General features: G+C 33.9%; 2 protein-coding genes and 1 long non-coding RNA gene across 4 annotated transcripts in view; 2 read left to right on the top strand and 1 right to left on the bottom strand.

Annotated features, from left to right (window-relative positions):
• Positions 1 to 1,635, bottom strand: part of LOC117691618 (DNA-directed RNA polymerase III subunit RPC2-like) — a 73,142-nt gene extending 71,507 nt beyond the window's left edge. Inside the window, exons 1-2 of one of the 2 annotated variants that reach the window (XM_066070882.1) lie at positions 1,446 to 1,635; positions 48 to 137 (exon numbers count right to left, since the gene is read on the bottom strand). In XM_066070882.1, the coding sequence (XP_065926954.1) occupies positions 48 to 137; positions 1,446 to 1,514 (159 nt within the window). In that variant the 5' untranslated portion in view covers positions 1,515 to 1,635. The remainder of the gene's footprint in view (positions 1 to 47; positions 138 to 1,445) is intronic. The other variant, XM_066070881.1, reaches the window with a different exon arrangement.
• Positions 1,636 to 1,821: 186 nt separating this feature from the next.
• LOC136271156 (U3 small nucleolar RNA-associated protein 14 homolog A-like) lies at positions 1,822 to 15,064 on the top strand. The gene is made up of 13 exons (XM_066070538.1): positions 1,822 to 2,075; positions 5,161 to 5,222; positions 5,774 to 5,841; positions 6,023 to 6,162; positions 7,792 to 7,869; positions 8,095 to 8,172; positions 8,395 to 8,520; positions 8,862 to 8,956; positions 9,845 to 9,968; positions 10,664 to 10,741; positions 11,106 to 12,229; positions 13,842 to 13,941; positions 14,258 to 15,064. The coding sequence occupies exons 1-13, from the start codon at positions 2,022 to 2,024 to the stop codon at positions 14,510 to 14,512; spliced, it is 2,382 nt and encodes a 793-aa protein (XP_065926610.1). The 5' UTR covers positions 1,822 to 2,021; the 3' UTR covers positions 14,513 to 15,064.
• LOC136271157 (uncharacterized) lies at positions 6,297 to 7,463 on the top strand. Its single transcript, XR_010709005.1, has 3 exons — positions 6,297 to 6,649; positions 6,822 to 6,947; positions 7,365 to 7,463. It is a non-coding gene; the product is annotated as an uncharacterized lncRNA (long non-coding RNA).
• Positions 15,065 to 15,315: the final 251 nt, after the last annotated feature.

The raw sequence follows: 15,315 nt of genomic DNA, 5'->3' as shown, positions 1-15,315 counted from the left end.
TAAAAGCAACATGGCAATAAGACAAACTTTAGAGTTTTAAACCATACCTCTACGTTGATAAAGAAATTGAAGGAGTCAATGTGCTGCTTGACGAGTCCTTTCACCTTCAGAAAAGCTGGCAGCAATTTCCATTTCTCCTGTGCACATTGATCAAATATTATTTTTATAAATTGATATTTTATGAAAGAAGGGCAATAACAGACCAATTAAAATCATGAAAATGAACTTTATTATAAAAAACAAAAATATTGTGATATTTCAGAAATCATGACAAAATGATGCAATGTAATAATTATCGATACAGAAAACAGTGTCTCGTCCCAGTCCTATTCCTCACTTTAAGATATCATGGATATGTATTAACATCTAAGTTTGATTATATAATCTGGTACAAACAGGTACATTATATTAATATCAAAATATATCGCGTTTCAAATCAAATTTGCAAAGCACAGGAACTGAAACAGATTTCATACAGAAATTTACGATAGGAAATGTTGACGTCTTGTCTCTATTCAGAGGCACTAATGGGACTACTCGCACAATTGTTTAATGTTATTATCTGGGGTTCTTTTATGTACTTTGCAATGCAAATTGCTGTAGACTTATTATTTTTAAGCATCATCACTGACAGTTTTGAAACCTGACATGTAAGAAGGAGTCACGTTTCAAAATAGAAATCTTATAATTTTCCATATTATTTAATGAACATCATTTGAACCCTGAGGTATTTATAGATATCAAATAAATGAAATAATTGAAGAAAAAATGTTCTGCATAAATAATTTGGGGCGGAGTATATTATGTTTTATAATACAGGCCTGTAATATAAAAACTGGCACCTGTATGGACTAATGGTAGCACCAGGTCTGCAAAAATTTGGATGGACGACCTGGGAGCTACAGACAGTGCCACCCATTGAAAACTTTTAAATATTTTGCATGCAAATCTGCGCTTTTGGACTGATTAACCTTATTTATACGCAAATTCTGTGAAAACAATTAGTACCATTAAATTCTTCATGGAATTTTCTACTGATATCGTCTCTTTAATTGTCTCAGACACTCTCCAGAACAAGCTACCGTCCTCGGAAATCAAAAGTTTGTTAAATTTACATTGAGATCGAGAGTCACCATTTTAACATGTAAACAAACAGCACCACTTCAATTTACCAGGCTGATAATGGTGTTTAAAAGAATATCAGAGGAAAGTAAAGAGATGATATTAGTAGTAAATTTTAAGATAAATTTTATGGTATTAATTTAGACAGACCAGCTGCCATCAAGAACTTGCTACCAGCAAGTAAAGACAAAACATTACAAACACATGCCATATCACTGAATCGGTTTTTAAATATATTGTCCTATATGCAGTTGTTATACGTGTTATAGGCTAGTGCCAAGATAAGTTCCCCCCAAACTATCATAACAGATATAAGATTGTACCTCAATAGTTTTTATTGGCGCTGCCAGCTTTTCTTTATCCATTCGCATTATATCTTCTATATCATCCATGTTGATTATGCAGCTTTCATTTCTCCCAAAAAAGAGACTCCCTTGTTCTATAAACTAGATTACATTTTTATTTCGTCAGTTCTTTTGGTTTGCACGCACCATGCTGAAATCAGCATTTCGAACCCGATTATTATTATTTCTTATGCGAAAAAATCATAAATTGTCTTCAATAATATTTTATAAAGTATCTATCAATTTTAAAAATGTGAGTATGTTTCATTCATTTTTCGTTTAAATCCCGTTATAAGAGACTCCTCTAAATGGTTTGTTATAGTCGGGTTTGTTCTTCAATTTATTTTCAATTTCCGCCACATGGTTTGGACGTAAATAAAAAAAAAAAGTCGTCTTTCTGTTTATTCTGGTATTTCTGCTGTCAAATGTATCAGTTTTAATAAATTAGCTTGGAGACTTTAATTTCCTGGTTGTATAGTTACCCGTGACTTTTGAAGTCTAACGAGCTGTAACACTGTTGACTGATTCATCTGCTCATAACTGATCACACAGAAAATGATGGAGGACGAGGAGGATCTTATAAATGCTCCTAGCGCCAGCGAGGACGAGGTATTTAATATTTATATTTAGATTTATACATATAAATCTACATTATACACACCATCACATATACGCCCTTTTTGTTTGATATTTCTATCCCTTGGAGATCACTTGCATGACACCGACTTCAAACCATTTGCAAATTAATATGTTTTACGGTGCGACCGTTGGGGCGAGCACAGCATATGATCAAACAATGAATTATAATAAATTAATAAAATAAAATTAACAACGTGAAATTTGAATGCCAAAAAATAAAACATACCTATTTTTCAGTAAATTTTCATTATTCATAGTTTATAAGATTTGTTATAATTTATTTATTTATATGTAGAACAATAGTTTAATCTCAGATACAATGTTGTTAAATACCGTATTTTCCCGACGACTCGTCGATGCGGACGACTCGTCGAATTGCTCATTTTTAGCCAAAATTTTAACAAAATCCTACGATACGTCGATTCAGACGACACGTCGAACTTATCGCTTCAAAATGGTGTATAAAACTGCAGTAACATTATCAGTGTATGATGCCACGATGTCCTCGATATTGCTACCAATTATTATTAATGATTAACATTTAAACAATTACTCTTTATACTTATGAATCATATTTTCAAATACTGACAACATCTACAAAGTCGCTTGCATTGTAAACAATTCCCGATATCGCGTGTTATGCAAAATTAAACTTACTTTGACAGAAATATTTTATTCCCATGCATTAAAATAATCACCCACTCTGACCATCGCCAGTGTATTCGCCATTACGTAACCAGCCACCTGTTGACTCGGCGCGTGGTCAATGTTTGTTTAACAATTTCCGGTGTCAGAGGCATGCACCTGTCTCGTGTCGGACTTCAAAGGGGGATCTCAAGTGCAGAAAGCTTAGCAATTACTATGATTTGATGAAACTTGTTTACTTTGTATCCAGTAATACAGTTACATGCTATTATTTTAAAGAGACACTGTTAGAATAGATCGATCCTTTGTACAACTTGATAATGACGATATACGACATACATACGTTTCCTAAATTTTTTATTTAACAATAATCAAAGAATTGGACAATAATTAATTAATGAACTATAATCACTCTTATAACGGTACTCTTTATGTACACAGTGAGTGAAATTGCCGTATAGATTTCAGCCTTAGCAAGATTATTAACACAACCGGGATCAGTAAAGACTACCGTATAAACAATAGAGTTGATAATTGCCGATTACGTTTTTTAAGATTGATTTTGACCATGAAATATTTCTTATTTATACTTTCCACTAACAACTCTTTACTACTAAAATAATAAAACTTCAAAACATTCCCCGGACCTACTGCAATATGTTTTTCCATCCAAGTCTGGTTTCAATTTTACTGCGCAATATTATCTTCCCACTATAGTGATATATGGAATCATGTGACAATGTGTTTATAAAAACGGAACGGTAAAACTTTTAATTGATTAAAGACACTTGCACCATTGTTCAATAACTGTTATTAATATGTATTCTAGTGTTAACAGATGAGTGAAAATGATAATAATTAAAGATGAACATTGAATTCAACAACGTAATTTTCAATAACACAGCCAGCTCAAGATGATTAAAACCAAGATTTTAAAATTTTTTTCCCCACAATTTACTGACCTCAAGCCTTAGACAAGTCGATCAGGACGATAAGTCGAGTGCTCTGCTTCATAGAAAAAAAATACCGACTTATCGTCGGGAAAATACGGTAATAAAGATTTTAATATATAAATATTCATTGCACTGCATCTCCTCTTTTAAAGTGATTGTGATTATGATTGATTGATTGATTTCCCCCTTTTTTTTGCAGTAGACATTTTTTCTTAAACTTACATATAAAACTTGACTCATCATAGAGCTCCCCCCATGCTAAATTTTTTTTCATTTTTGTCAATTTATACATGCTTAAAAATATTTGCTTATCATGTTAAAAGAACATGGTATAATCCCCCCCCCCCCCCCCCCCCCCCCCGCATGTAATAAATGGAAGTGAAAATAAAGAAACCATTGAACTCCTAAAGAGCTAAAGGATTAGAATTTTCATGATTTATTTTTCTTTTTGCTTGCAAAGATTTTTTGGATGAGGCTGCCATCCACCCACCCACCCCCTTTAAAAAAAAAGGCGCTGCTACGTATAACGTTACGTTTCAGGAAATTACCGTAATTTTTCAGGAAATTACCGTAATTATAGTGAATAAAATATTTGTGAGCATTCATCCAAATAAGTGCAATTTACAACTGTTTCCTGTATCTGAAGAAATGTCCTTATTCGTCAGCTGTTCTTTATCTTAGCCTTTGCAAGATTTTGAGAGGATTTTGGTCATTTCAGCAGATTTACAATAACTTCAATTAGAGTAATTTCCCCTTATCAGTGCTTATTGTGACGTCAAAGCTGACGTTGGTTAAGTGTCGTCGTACTCTTTAAAATTCCCTTGAGAAATAAAAGTATGCGAAGTATACTGCTTTATTTACTTAAAAAGCATGATGTTCTTAAAATTACACATCTTATAAGCTTTTCAAAGTTTTTACTTTGATTCTCGGGAGAACGTGATGTTGGAACGTGAGGTTGGAAACCATTGGTACTATGAATTGTTGGTCAAAATTTACTGACTCCTAAAAAATATATCGGATCAATGTGTAAACGTTTGTGACGTCACACGATTATTTTTGATTGAAAGTGTACTGAGGTGAACTTTAGAGGTAACATTGACTGTATGTCGCTTACATCGTTATTGTTTTTACTGTCTAAATTTGTCTTGCTGATTCTCGTGAGAGTGTGAAGTGATAAAAATTGCCATGATTACAGGGAACTACTGGGACGATTAAAACGATGCATTACTGGTCCGATTTACTGACGCCAAAAAAATCCGTTGAATGAATGTGCAACTAGTCCGAATTTTCTATTCACACACGCCTTGCCGGTAGAGCTCGCTGCGCCGGCGAGCTGCGCTCGCTATTAATGCCTGATTTACTGACATTGTATATATCTTGTGTACTATATGTGTGCACTTAGACAATGAAAATCTACTGGAACCATTCTTCAGTCTAAATGTTGCCTTTTTTCACAGGATGATGACAAAAGACATGCCAAGTTGTTGGATGCCATCTCTGGGCTTGGCGGAAAGAAAGTGTCAGTAACTATAAATTCTACATCTTACTTTGACATGTGTCAGTAACTATAAATTATACATCTTACTTTGACATGTGTCAGTAACTATAAATTATACATCTTACTTTGACATGTGTCAGTAACTATAAATTATACATCTTACTTTGACATGTGTCAGTAACTATAACATTTATTATACATCACAAATTGACATGTGTCAGTAACTATGAATTATACATCACACATTGACGTGTGACAGTAATTACTATAACATATTATACATCACACATTGATGTGTGTCAGTAACATGAGTAACTATAACATAAACTATACATTGAAAAGGAACCATCAGCGTTTTGTGCAAAAACAAAACATAATTATAAACATTTGCAAGTATTCAGAGCAAAAAAAATCACTATTTTGTTTGTCTGCATGAATGTACTATTAACTACATACTGAATATTGAACTTAAATAAATTCATTTATAAATCTAAATTCATGTACTACATTGTATTTTAAACTGATGGGGGAAGTATTTTTTACACGTTCTGTTTTGCATTTTGTTGATACAGAAACAAGAGAAGCCAGCGAACAGTGCCAACCAATCAGGTGTCAGAGTTCAACTTCACAGCGGCCACAGGTGATTGTAATGTATTGTATAACAGATTGAAAATTAAGAGAAAAGATGTGATGCACTAGAGACTTTTCCAGGGAAAACAAATATTTTGCTTACTTTATGCACTAATGAAGACTTTGCATTTGCTTACATTTGTGAATATTTACGGCATGCATTTAGTACTACTTACTGTTTTTCTTCTCAGATGACACTAAGGTGAAGCTACATGAGTTGGTGGGGACTCTGAAGACCTCTGCCAAACATGGTTCTCTCAAGAACCAGCTAAACCGGGTCCAGAACCAGAAAGTTCTGTCAGTCCCTCTACCCAAGCACCAAAAAGAAAAGGTAAAGGAATAGATTCTGATATAAATAGATCTGCAACATATGTCAAACCAAGTCATAGCTTAAAAATGGTCATTCTAAGAGCTCATATTATTCTAGGAACAAATATAACTGTACAGTTTAAACCAAAGATAAATCCTATTAAGGTGGAAGGCTACATCGTCACAAACATGTCTGACTTCCGTTCGAAACGCCATTGTGTTCCGGATTGATAACATTATGTCGTGGTACAAAATAGCTATACACCGTTTAATTGAACTCTTCTAACTAAGGAGACGAGATAGGACTGAAATCACCAAAACGCTTAGAAAATAAGTCAATTTTCTTCCTGATTAAAGCTTTTAACTAACATTGATTATCAGCTGTTTTGTACGGAAAACGTGGACTCTAAATAATATACCGTTTCCCTGCTCTGCTGCTATTGGCAATACATTTTTGTCATGTCATCTGCAACAGACGATCATACATATGTGGCGGATTATCGATATAGGTAAGCAGATGTCAAATTTTCATTTAAACTATATATGTATGATGAATATAAAACGAAAGTACCGTAGTACGATCTCTTGAATTGATCCTAACTTCCCAAATTAAAAAAAAATTGCAGTAAAAGACTTTCACTGAAACTTTGACATTAAACTAATGTATTTTGATTTAAATAGATACATCTAGGTAGCAATAGCAGTGGAAGCCCGGATTTGCAAGCAAAATGAGGGAAAGACAGGATTCTGAAAAGGAGCATGTTTTTCATTTCCACACATGCATGTGTATCACTATGGACATCTAATGTATGTATTAATATGCGTATGGTTGTTGTTTATAATTGCTATTGTATATAAAAAAAGTAAAAGGCAATTTATAATATAATTAACTACTAATATTTTGTTCTGAAGAGTTAAATATATATAATGCATTCATCAATAATATAATTTTTCAGCTTCAAACATTATCATAAGCACTACTTATCTTATATCTACATATTTAGCATAGACTTGTTCCTTTTTTAATTTTTCTTCGTGATTTTTGTTAATTAAAAAACTGATCCCAAGATATTTGAGACCATGTAAAATAAAGAAAGACAACTCTTAAACAGGATCTTTCATACCAAGATTTTTGCAATAATTAAGTATTTCCTTTAATTTTTCAATTTCATTCAATTTCTTTTCTTTATCCCATTCACCAACAAATATTGTTTATATTTTCAGGTTTTTGTGGGATTTTGTCCAGCAGTTTGCCTTAACAGAATTTTTTTATATTTTAGTTTCATATTTATGTGGATTCCAATAAAAATCATACAAACTTCATTCATGATTTTTTTGTTTTTCATTTCTAAACTTAATAACATTTCACTTTCATAAGAATTTTAAAACAGAAATGTTTAAAAATTTGATAAATAAGGGGTTATCTGGAACCAGACTGATATTTTAAAAATTCTCTAGAAAATAGTGTATTGTATTTTGAGGTATATTATTGTTGAATACTGTGCCTAGTATTGGTAACAAATGCATGCAACAAAAATCTCCTACACTTATTTGGTGTAGAGATCCACCTTAATGTAACATAAAAGAACAAATCTTGTTGTCATGTGCTTGTAGAAACGAAATAATCACTGGGCTATCTCATTAATTACAGATTGAGAGAGAAGTGGCATACAAAAATACAAGCAAGGAGGTTTCTAAGTGGGACTCTGTTGTCAATAGCAACAGACAGGTAACCATAGTAATAGGCATCAAACACATTTGAGGGTCTGAAAAATTTGCATTTTAAAAATTTTTGATAAAAAATATTTAAATAAATTTAAATAATATTGAGTAAAGAGTAGAACACATTTTGTGGACATACCTTCATTGTCAGTTTGAGTTTGAGAATACAACATATAGCTCTTGTACCATGTAATCAAGGTTGTATTCTTGGACCGATGTATTTTTTATACAGGCAGAACAGCTGCAGTTTCCTCTCCAGAAATCTGAGGTCCACCTACTGAACACAACAGGGAAGTTCAAACAGCTAAAGGTGAGTGACAAGCTATAGAATCTAGAGGCTGTGAAGCCTTCAGTATCAGTCGTCATCACTACATAAACTGATTTTCTATTTAGTAACCCTCCCACCTTGTGTCGGAGTCTCTTCACTATGTAAACTGATTTTCTATTTAATAACCCTCCCACCTTATGTCGGAGTCCCTTCTCTACGTAAACTGATTTTCTGTTTAATAACCCTCCAAACTTGTGTTGGCAGCCACGCACACCCCTGGAGCTGGAGATCGCGGCCGTATTGAGCGGGAATAGTGATGTTCTCCCCACTGAGAACAATGAGCTCACCCCCGCAGAGGAGAGGGCACTGGCAGCCATGGATCTAGAGGAGGTAGGTCATTACCTTGGTGATGACCTTGCAAGGTCATTTGAAATCTTTTAATAGCTACAGTGAATTCTTAGTTGAAGGCAAAATTTCACATTAACATATGCTTAAAATTGTGGCAAGCATTTATTGCAGATTTTGAAATCTCTCAAGTTGATAATTGTTTTGACTTGTGAGTTATATGACATTACAACAAGTTTGGTACTCATCTCAACTGGAAATTGATACAGAAATGCAACATTGCAGAATTAAGTAATTGAGTTAAATAAGGAATGTACAGTTTATGAAATGATGCAAATAGAACTTGCGGTAACTCTCGAGCTAACTGAATTTATTGTATCACACAGGCTAAAGAGCGTCGAGCAGAACTACAGAAGTTCCGAGCTCTGATGTCATACAAAGAAGCGAAGGCTAAAAGACAGAAAAGAATCAAGAGCAAAAAGTAGGTCAACTCTTTAGAATTTTATCATGATTGTTTGCTACAAATAGCCACATCATAGTTGATCTTAGCACAAAGTATTTACGTATTCTGGCTCATTATTTTAAAAAATTGACAGATATCACATACAGGAGGTTGTTTTTATGATATTTACAGATATCACTTGGTGTCATTTTCATGATGTTGACAGATATTACCGGTAACAGATGTTGTTTTAATGATGTTGACAGATATCACAAGATATTTTTTATGATGTTGATAGATATTACTCGATATTGTTTGATATTGACAGATATCACTTGTTATTTTCATGACGATGACAGATATCACATATATGTTTTATGATGTTGACAGATACTACTGGATATTGTGTATGATATTGACAGATATCACTCGTTGTTTTCATGATGTTGACAGATACTACTGGATATTGTGTATGATATTGACAGATATCACTCGTTGTTTTCATGATGTTGACAGATACTACTGGATATTGTGTATGATATTGACAGATATCACTTGTTGTTTTCATGATGTTGACAGATACTACTGGATATTGTGTATGATATTGATAGATATCACTTGTTGTTTTCATGATGTTGACGGATACTACTGGATAGTGTGTATGATATTGACAGATATCACTCGTTGTTTTCATGATATTGACAGATATCACTCGTTGTTTTCATGATGTTGACAGATACTACTAAATATTGTTGTATGATATGGACAGATATCACTTGTTGTTTTCATGATGTTGACAGATATCACTTGTTGTTTTCATGATGTTGACAGATACTACTGGATATTGTTGTATGATATGGACAGATATCACTTGTTGTTTTCATAATGTTGACAGATATCAGGATTTTGTTTTTGTAATGTTGACAGATATCACCGGGTGTTAAAGAAAGAGAAGCTAAAACATGAGAAGAAGGCTCTAGAGGAGTTAGAGAAGAACGACCCAGCGGCCTACCAGGAGAAAGTGGAGGATGTGGAGAGGCAGCGCATAGAGGTGATCTTACACGCAATGGATAACTAGTGAAATTAGGAAGGGTGAAATAAGGGGAGGGCTTTCACATGGCATAAACAAAGCAAAGAAAGATGGAGTTTACATCTGTTCAAAAAATAAAAGCCAGATTTTGAAAAAGTCTGCATGATGTTCTTCTTGTGATTTTACACGGATATTAATTCCTCATCTCTAGTATTTCACAGTTTACATTAATCATACTGTAGAAGAAGAAATATTCGTTGAGGATCTAGTTTTGTTATTTTCATTGGCAGTATTTATCAATGAAACTATATCCATGACGTATTTTCAACCCAAGTATTCATAAACACAGTGTTGATGTGAAATACATTTTAGAGATTACGTTATGACGAAATTAAATCCCAACATAATTTTATTTGATTTAAAAACAACGAAATTTTAACCCAACGAAAATATGTGCTTTTACAGTATTCAATGAGAACTCTTAACATCATTACCTAATCTCAAAGCTTTGAATATACATGACTGTATAAGATACTATACCATAGTGTATACTATAGTGTATTGCTGTTAGTGGGAACATTTTAGCATTAAGTATAATGATACCGGTTTTACTCTGGTTATCTAATTCTTGTGATATCAAATAAGTTTTCCAAACTGCAACTTTTACAAGGTTATAAATATTAGATATTGCTGACAGTATTTTGATACCTTTGTAGGAGCGAATGAGTTTGAAACACAGAGGAGGCAGTAAATATTCCAAGAAACAAATGCTGTATGCCAAGTACGACGACCAGGTAGGCAGTCACAGTAGCTGAACAATTTAATTGCAGAGAACCGCTTATATTGTCAAAAATGTTTAAAGATCAGAGGAATCATACCTTTTGAAAAAAAAGAGCAAAAACATGCACCTGGTACAAATAAGACTGATATGGTACATGGATGTCATGCAAATCATGTTTTGTTTAAGCTTTTTTTTTTAACATCCTCGTCCATAGAGATTATTTTACCAATGAAAATTAATCTTTCCTTTTTTTTAAAACCAAAATGCAAAATGTTCTTTCACACAAAAAAATGCAAATTGAGCTTTGTGTTTCTTTACATCCCTTCCCAAAGATATTGATATGTATACCAGTAATGAAATGATTTCTGATTGAACAGGCCAGGCAGAGAGTCCAAGATATGCTGCACACAAGTAGGCAACTAACACAAAAGTCCGTCGCAGTGAGCGACAGTGAAGATGATGAAGAAGAGGCGATGGACTCAGAAGATGAAATGATAGAGAGAGAGTTATCTTCCCTGTCTTCCAACCCCTGGATGAAGGTGGCAGCACAGCCAGTGGCAAAGTCTGAGTTTTCTCGCCCTGAGGTCGTGCTGAACAGTGAAGGAAAAGAGGAGGAAGAAAGTGAAAGTGAGTCTGATGAAGATGAAGATGTGCTGATGAAGATGGGGAGGGAACTAGAGAAGAGACAAAAGAAACCTGTACATGCTCATCTTGTGGAGGAAGAAATGGAAAAAATCATTCAAAAGCAAGGAGATCAAAGGCAGGAAAAGGAAAAGTTAGTTAAAGCTTCGGGGGAAGGTGTCAAAAACTCACAAAATAAAAAAAATAAAACACAGAAAACGAAAAAGGCAGCTCCAAAAGTGGGAGAAAACATTGATGAGATCTTCCAAAAGCTGGAAGATAAAGCTCCGGATGACAGGAAGAAAATGGAGGAAGATGTGAAGAGAGATTCTGAAAGTAAGAAGAAAAAGAAAAGGCGAAGGGGGAAAAAGAAGATGGAAGACCAGGATAATGAAGCAGAGAAGGCAGAGGACATGAATGATGCTCCTTTAATCAGTGAAGGATTGAAAAGGAAGAAAACCCTTGACGATTTGGAGGAAGATGAAGAAGAAGAAGAGTCTATTTCTGGCAGATCTTCCATGATGGCAAAGAGAGAGACTGAAATAACAAACAATGGTTCATTTACTGAGGACAGTCCAAATACCAAAGAAGAAGTGTTTGTGGACCCCAAAAAACTCTTCACTCTGGAGACAAAGATATCGGACATTGCTAACCCTGAGGTCACAGGCAGAGATGGGGAGGAGGAGGAGTCTGACGGAGAAGAGGCCCAGCGCTCTATCATCGCTCAGGCCTTCGCTGACGATGATGTCATCGACGAATTTGTGAAGGAGAAGAATGCAATCGTGGATAGGGACAAGCCGACAGACATTGACCTTTTTCTGCCAGGCTGGGGGGCGTGGGGAGGGGAGAGTGTGAAGGTGTCCAAGAAGAAACGCAAGAAGTAAGTGCTGTGTTGTAGTAGTTATTTGAAGGAGCCTCAGCTGTTTTGCTAAGACCCATTCATGATAAATGCGGTACTGCTCTCTGACAGGGCAAATTGATACACTTTGTCGAAGTTTAAGCAGGTAGATAATGAAATGACGTGAATAAAACAATTGATGTTATGTCATATTTTACCAAACTATGTCATTTTGACCTGCATATAAGTAGTTACAAATAGGCCCTATCGGAGAAAACTTTATTTTCTTTCATTGTTAATCCATTTCCATATGCGTGAACATTTTTTCACGCATGATGTAATGAAACTAGCATCTTGCCAATTTATATGAAGTCTTTAATTATGAAAGTTACTCACATAGTTATGATCAGCTATTCCTAAAATTATGTTTTCTGGAAAAAAAATTAAATAACAGTATATAGCAAACAAATAAGATCCCAGAAATAAAAGTGATCTACAGTAAGACATCTGGTACAGTAGTAAATGTACCTAAAATTATCTCTTTTGGAATAGTTATTATAAACAACATTCTTACGTGTATAACTAGGACCTACTGAAATAAATGTGATCTACAGAATGATATCTAGATCAGCAATATAAGTACCCTAACCAGTGATAATTGATTGAGCTATTTAATAGAATGGCTTTATTATTAAAGTGTTCATCATATACCAGTAATAATCGGGTTTAGCTCCCTTGCATTATACAAATGGCAGATGGACTCCACTAAATATTAGCTGCATTGGAGAATTGACATCTCAGCCAATATGCAGGCTAGACATAATCTGGATTGCACAATGTATATCAGACCAAAATTATAAGTTCAATTTTATGGACTCAATTAATTTTGCTTGATTGAACAACATGCAAAAATAAAAATTTTGATTTGACAAATTTTACTTTAAGGGTATACATGTAGGTGAACTCTCATCAAAATTGCATCAATCATTTTGATGTTTCTTTTGAATTGCAGTTCATGACTCATTGTTAATTTCGACAAAATATTATTTCATAAGACTGTGGTCTTCTGTTTGCAAAGTCAGTTGGTAGACGCGTTGTGAACATTTTGTAAAGTCTCCAACTAAAATTATACATGTACATGATTGTCGTACATGAAGAGCTGCTGATCATTATGATAGGAGGTTTCCTAATTTGTCACAGTTTCAACATTTTTTAAAGTCATATAATATTACCAAGATTTCTGTTAAGTACTACGAATCAAGTATCTCTGATAAAGACCAGGTACTTGTGATAGTTTGAGCCGGGGCTGAAGTGGACCCTTCAGGTTGTTCTCATATCTCAGTACATCCACTCCAGGATAAAAAATTATCTGGTGAAACAATTAAAACTCTCCTCCTGACCCTGATTTGGTCAGTTTTTGTTAAGATATATACCGAGATTGAAGGTTAACATTGCTTGTTGGAGTAAATGTTGATAGCATTTGAAAAAACCACATATTAATTGTCCAAAATTTTGATAGAAAACTCATTAGAATAAGAGAATTTAGATTTGACATTATAACAGGAAATGGTTTCTCTATTGAGCCTGTTGTTTTCAGAGCCATCAATAGATCTGTTCTCATAAAATGACTATGTTTATGTTTCCATGGTAACAGGTTCATTATTAAAGCCCCGGAGGGTCCCCCGCGCAAGGACAAACGCCTTGGTAACGTGATCATCAGTGAGAAAAAGGACAAGGCCATCAGTAAACATCAGGTTAGTCTCTACAGGAAGGCATCAGGTTTGCTTATCACTTTTATGTTCTATCCTTTTAATTTTTGAAGACAAAACTGAGCACAAACTTTAGATAGTTTGTAATTAAACATGCTCAATGACCCTAAGCAAAGGTTATATGAACAAGGTCAAGGAAATATCCTGAACAATACAAGAAAAAGAACATAATTTGATCCCACGGTTATAGTTATAGCCGTTCACTAAGCTACAAAATACATAGTCATAAGTTAGAATATACAATGTATTTCAGTCTTGTATAGTAATGTCAGTATCAGTTTGAGCACATCGTTCCTTGTAGGTCAATGATCTCCCTTTTCCGTACGTGACGGTGGAGCAGTACGAGCAGGCTATCCGCGCTCCGATCGGAAAGACCTGGAACCCGGAGACAGCTGTGAAGGAACTGGTTAAACCAAAAATCGTCACCAAGCTCGGAGGAATCATCCAACCAATCAGCAAGGCTGACGTTTTTAAAAAAGACAGTAAAAAGCGCAAACCTGACATGGGTTTTCAAAATAAGTCTGCTGATACAAAGCATAAGAAGCGGAAGCACTGATAGGATAGTTTTATGTTTTGTCAGTGTCTTGAAATGATGTTTTTTGACAGCTTTGTTTATACAATGTATGAAATAGTAATGAAGATTAAAATGACAGTCTCACTTATATAAGTAGTTATTTTGATCCATTTTGTATATTAATTGTTCTTTGTTTTTGTTTAATATTATTGATGTCCAGATAAGTTTGATTTACAGGATCAATATATCAAAATATTTACATCTACTGAGTATGATTCCCTCTATTTTCTATGGAAACTTACTGTACAGTAATTCATAGCTCTGAAACTGACAGGACTTAAATCTACATGCCCAATTTTATTGATTGGTCGAAACCTACAGCTGCCTAAGAAAAATCACAGACTACACGAAATAATCCTGATGATGTCAGACTCAAATTACGATATTAAGAGACAATTTGTCTGTTTCTTTTAGCTAACGTACTAATGTACGTGAAAGTAATTTAATGAATTTTTCATACTTAATATAATCAATTTTTTAATTTGTTAAAAGAAAGATATAAATATAAACAATAAAATGTTTTCTTTGATGATTCATGCGGGTTACAAAGATAGCAATTATTGCAGAAAAATTACAGTGGGCTATGTATTTTTACCACAGGTTGTCTTGATGGTTTAAAAAAAATGACACATAAAAAGCAATTTTTTTTAGATTATAACCAATTAAACTTATGCAATATTATTTTATTTAAAAAAAAAAAAATGTGATAATACACATGAAGGTGATAAGGTGACATTTATAAAAAAAAATATACAGGAGAGGTAAAAATATACTAATAATTATCT

This window comes from Magallana gigas, chromosome 9 (assembly GCF_963853765.1).
Source record: "Magallana gigas chromosome 9, xbMagGiga1.1, whole genome shotgun sequence".
NCBI lineage: Eukaryota > Metazoa > Mollusca > Bivalvia > Ostreida > Ostreidae > Magallana > Magallana gigas.
The sequence above is the reverse complement of the archived record's forward strand: the minus strand, read 5'-3'. Positions and strand labels throughout refer to the sequence as shown.

Coding starts and splice junctions, on each gene's coding strand:
- LOC136271156 (XM_066070538.1), top strand. CDS start 2,022: ATGATGGAGGACGAGGAGGATCTTATAAATGCTCCTAGCGCCAGCGAG. Junction 5,223..5,773: donor GGGCTTGGCGGAAAGAAAGT/GTCAGTAACTAT, acceptor TTGTTGATACAG/AAACAAGAGAAGCCAGCGAA. Junction 8,521..8,861: donor CAGCCATGGATCTAGAGGAG/GTAGGTCATTAC, acceptor TGTATCACACAG/GCTAAAGAGCGTCGAGCAGA.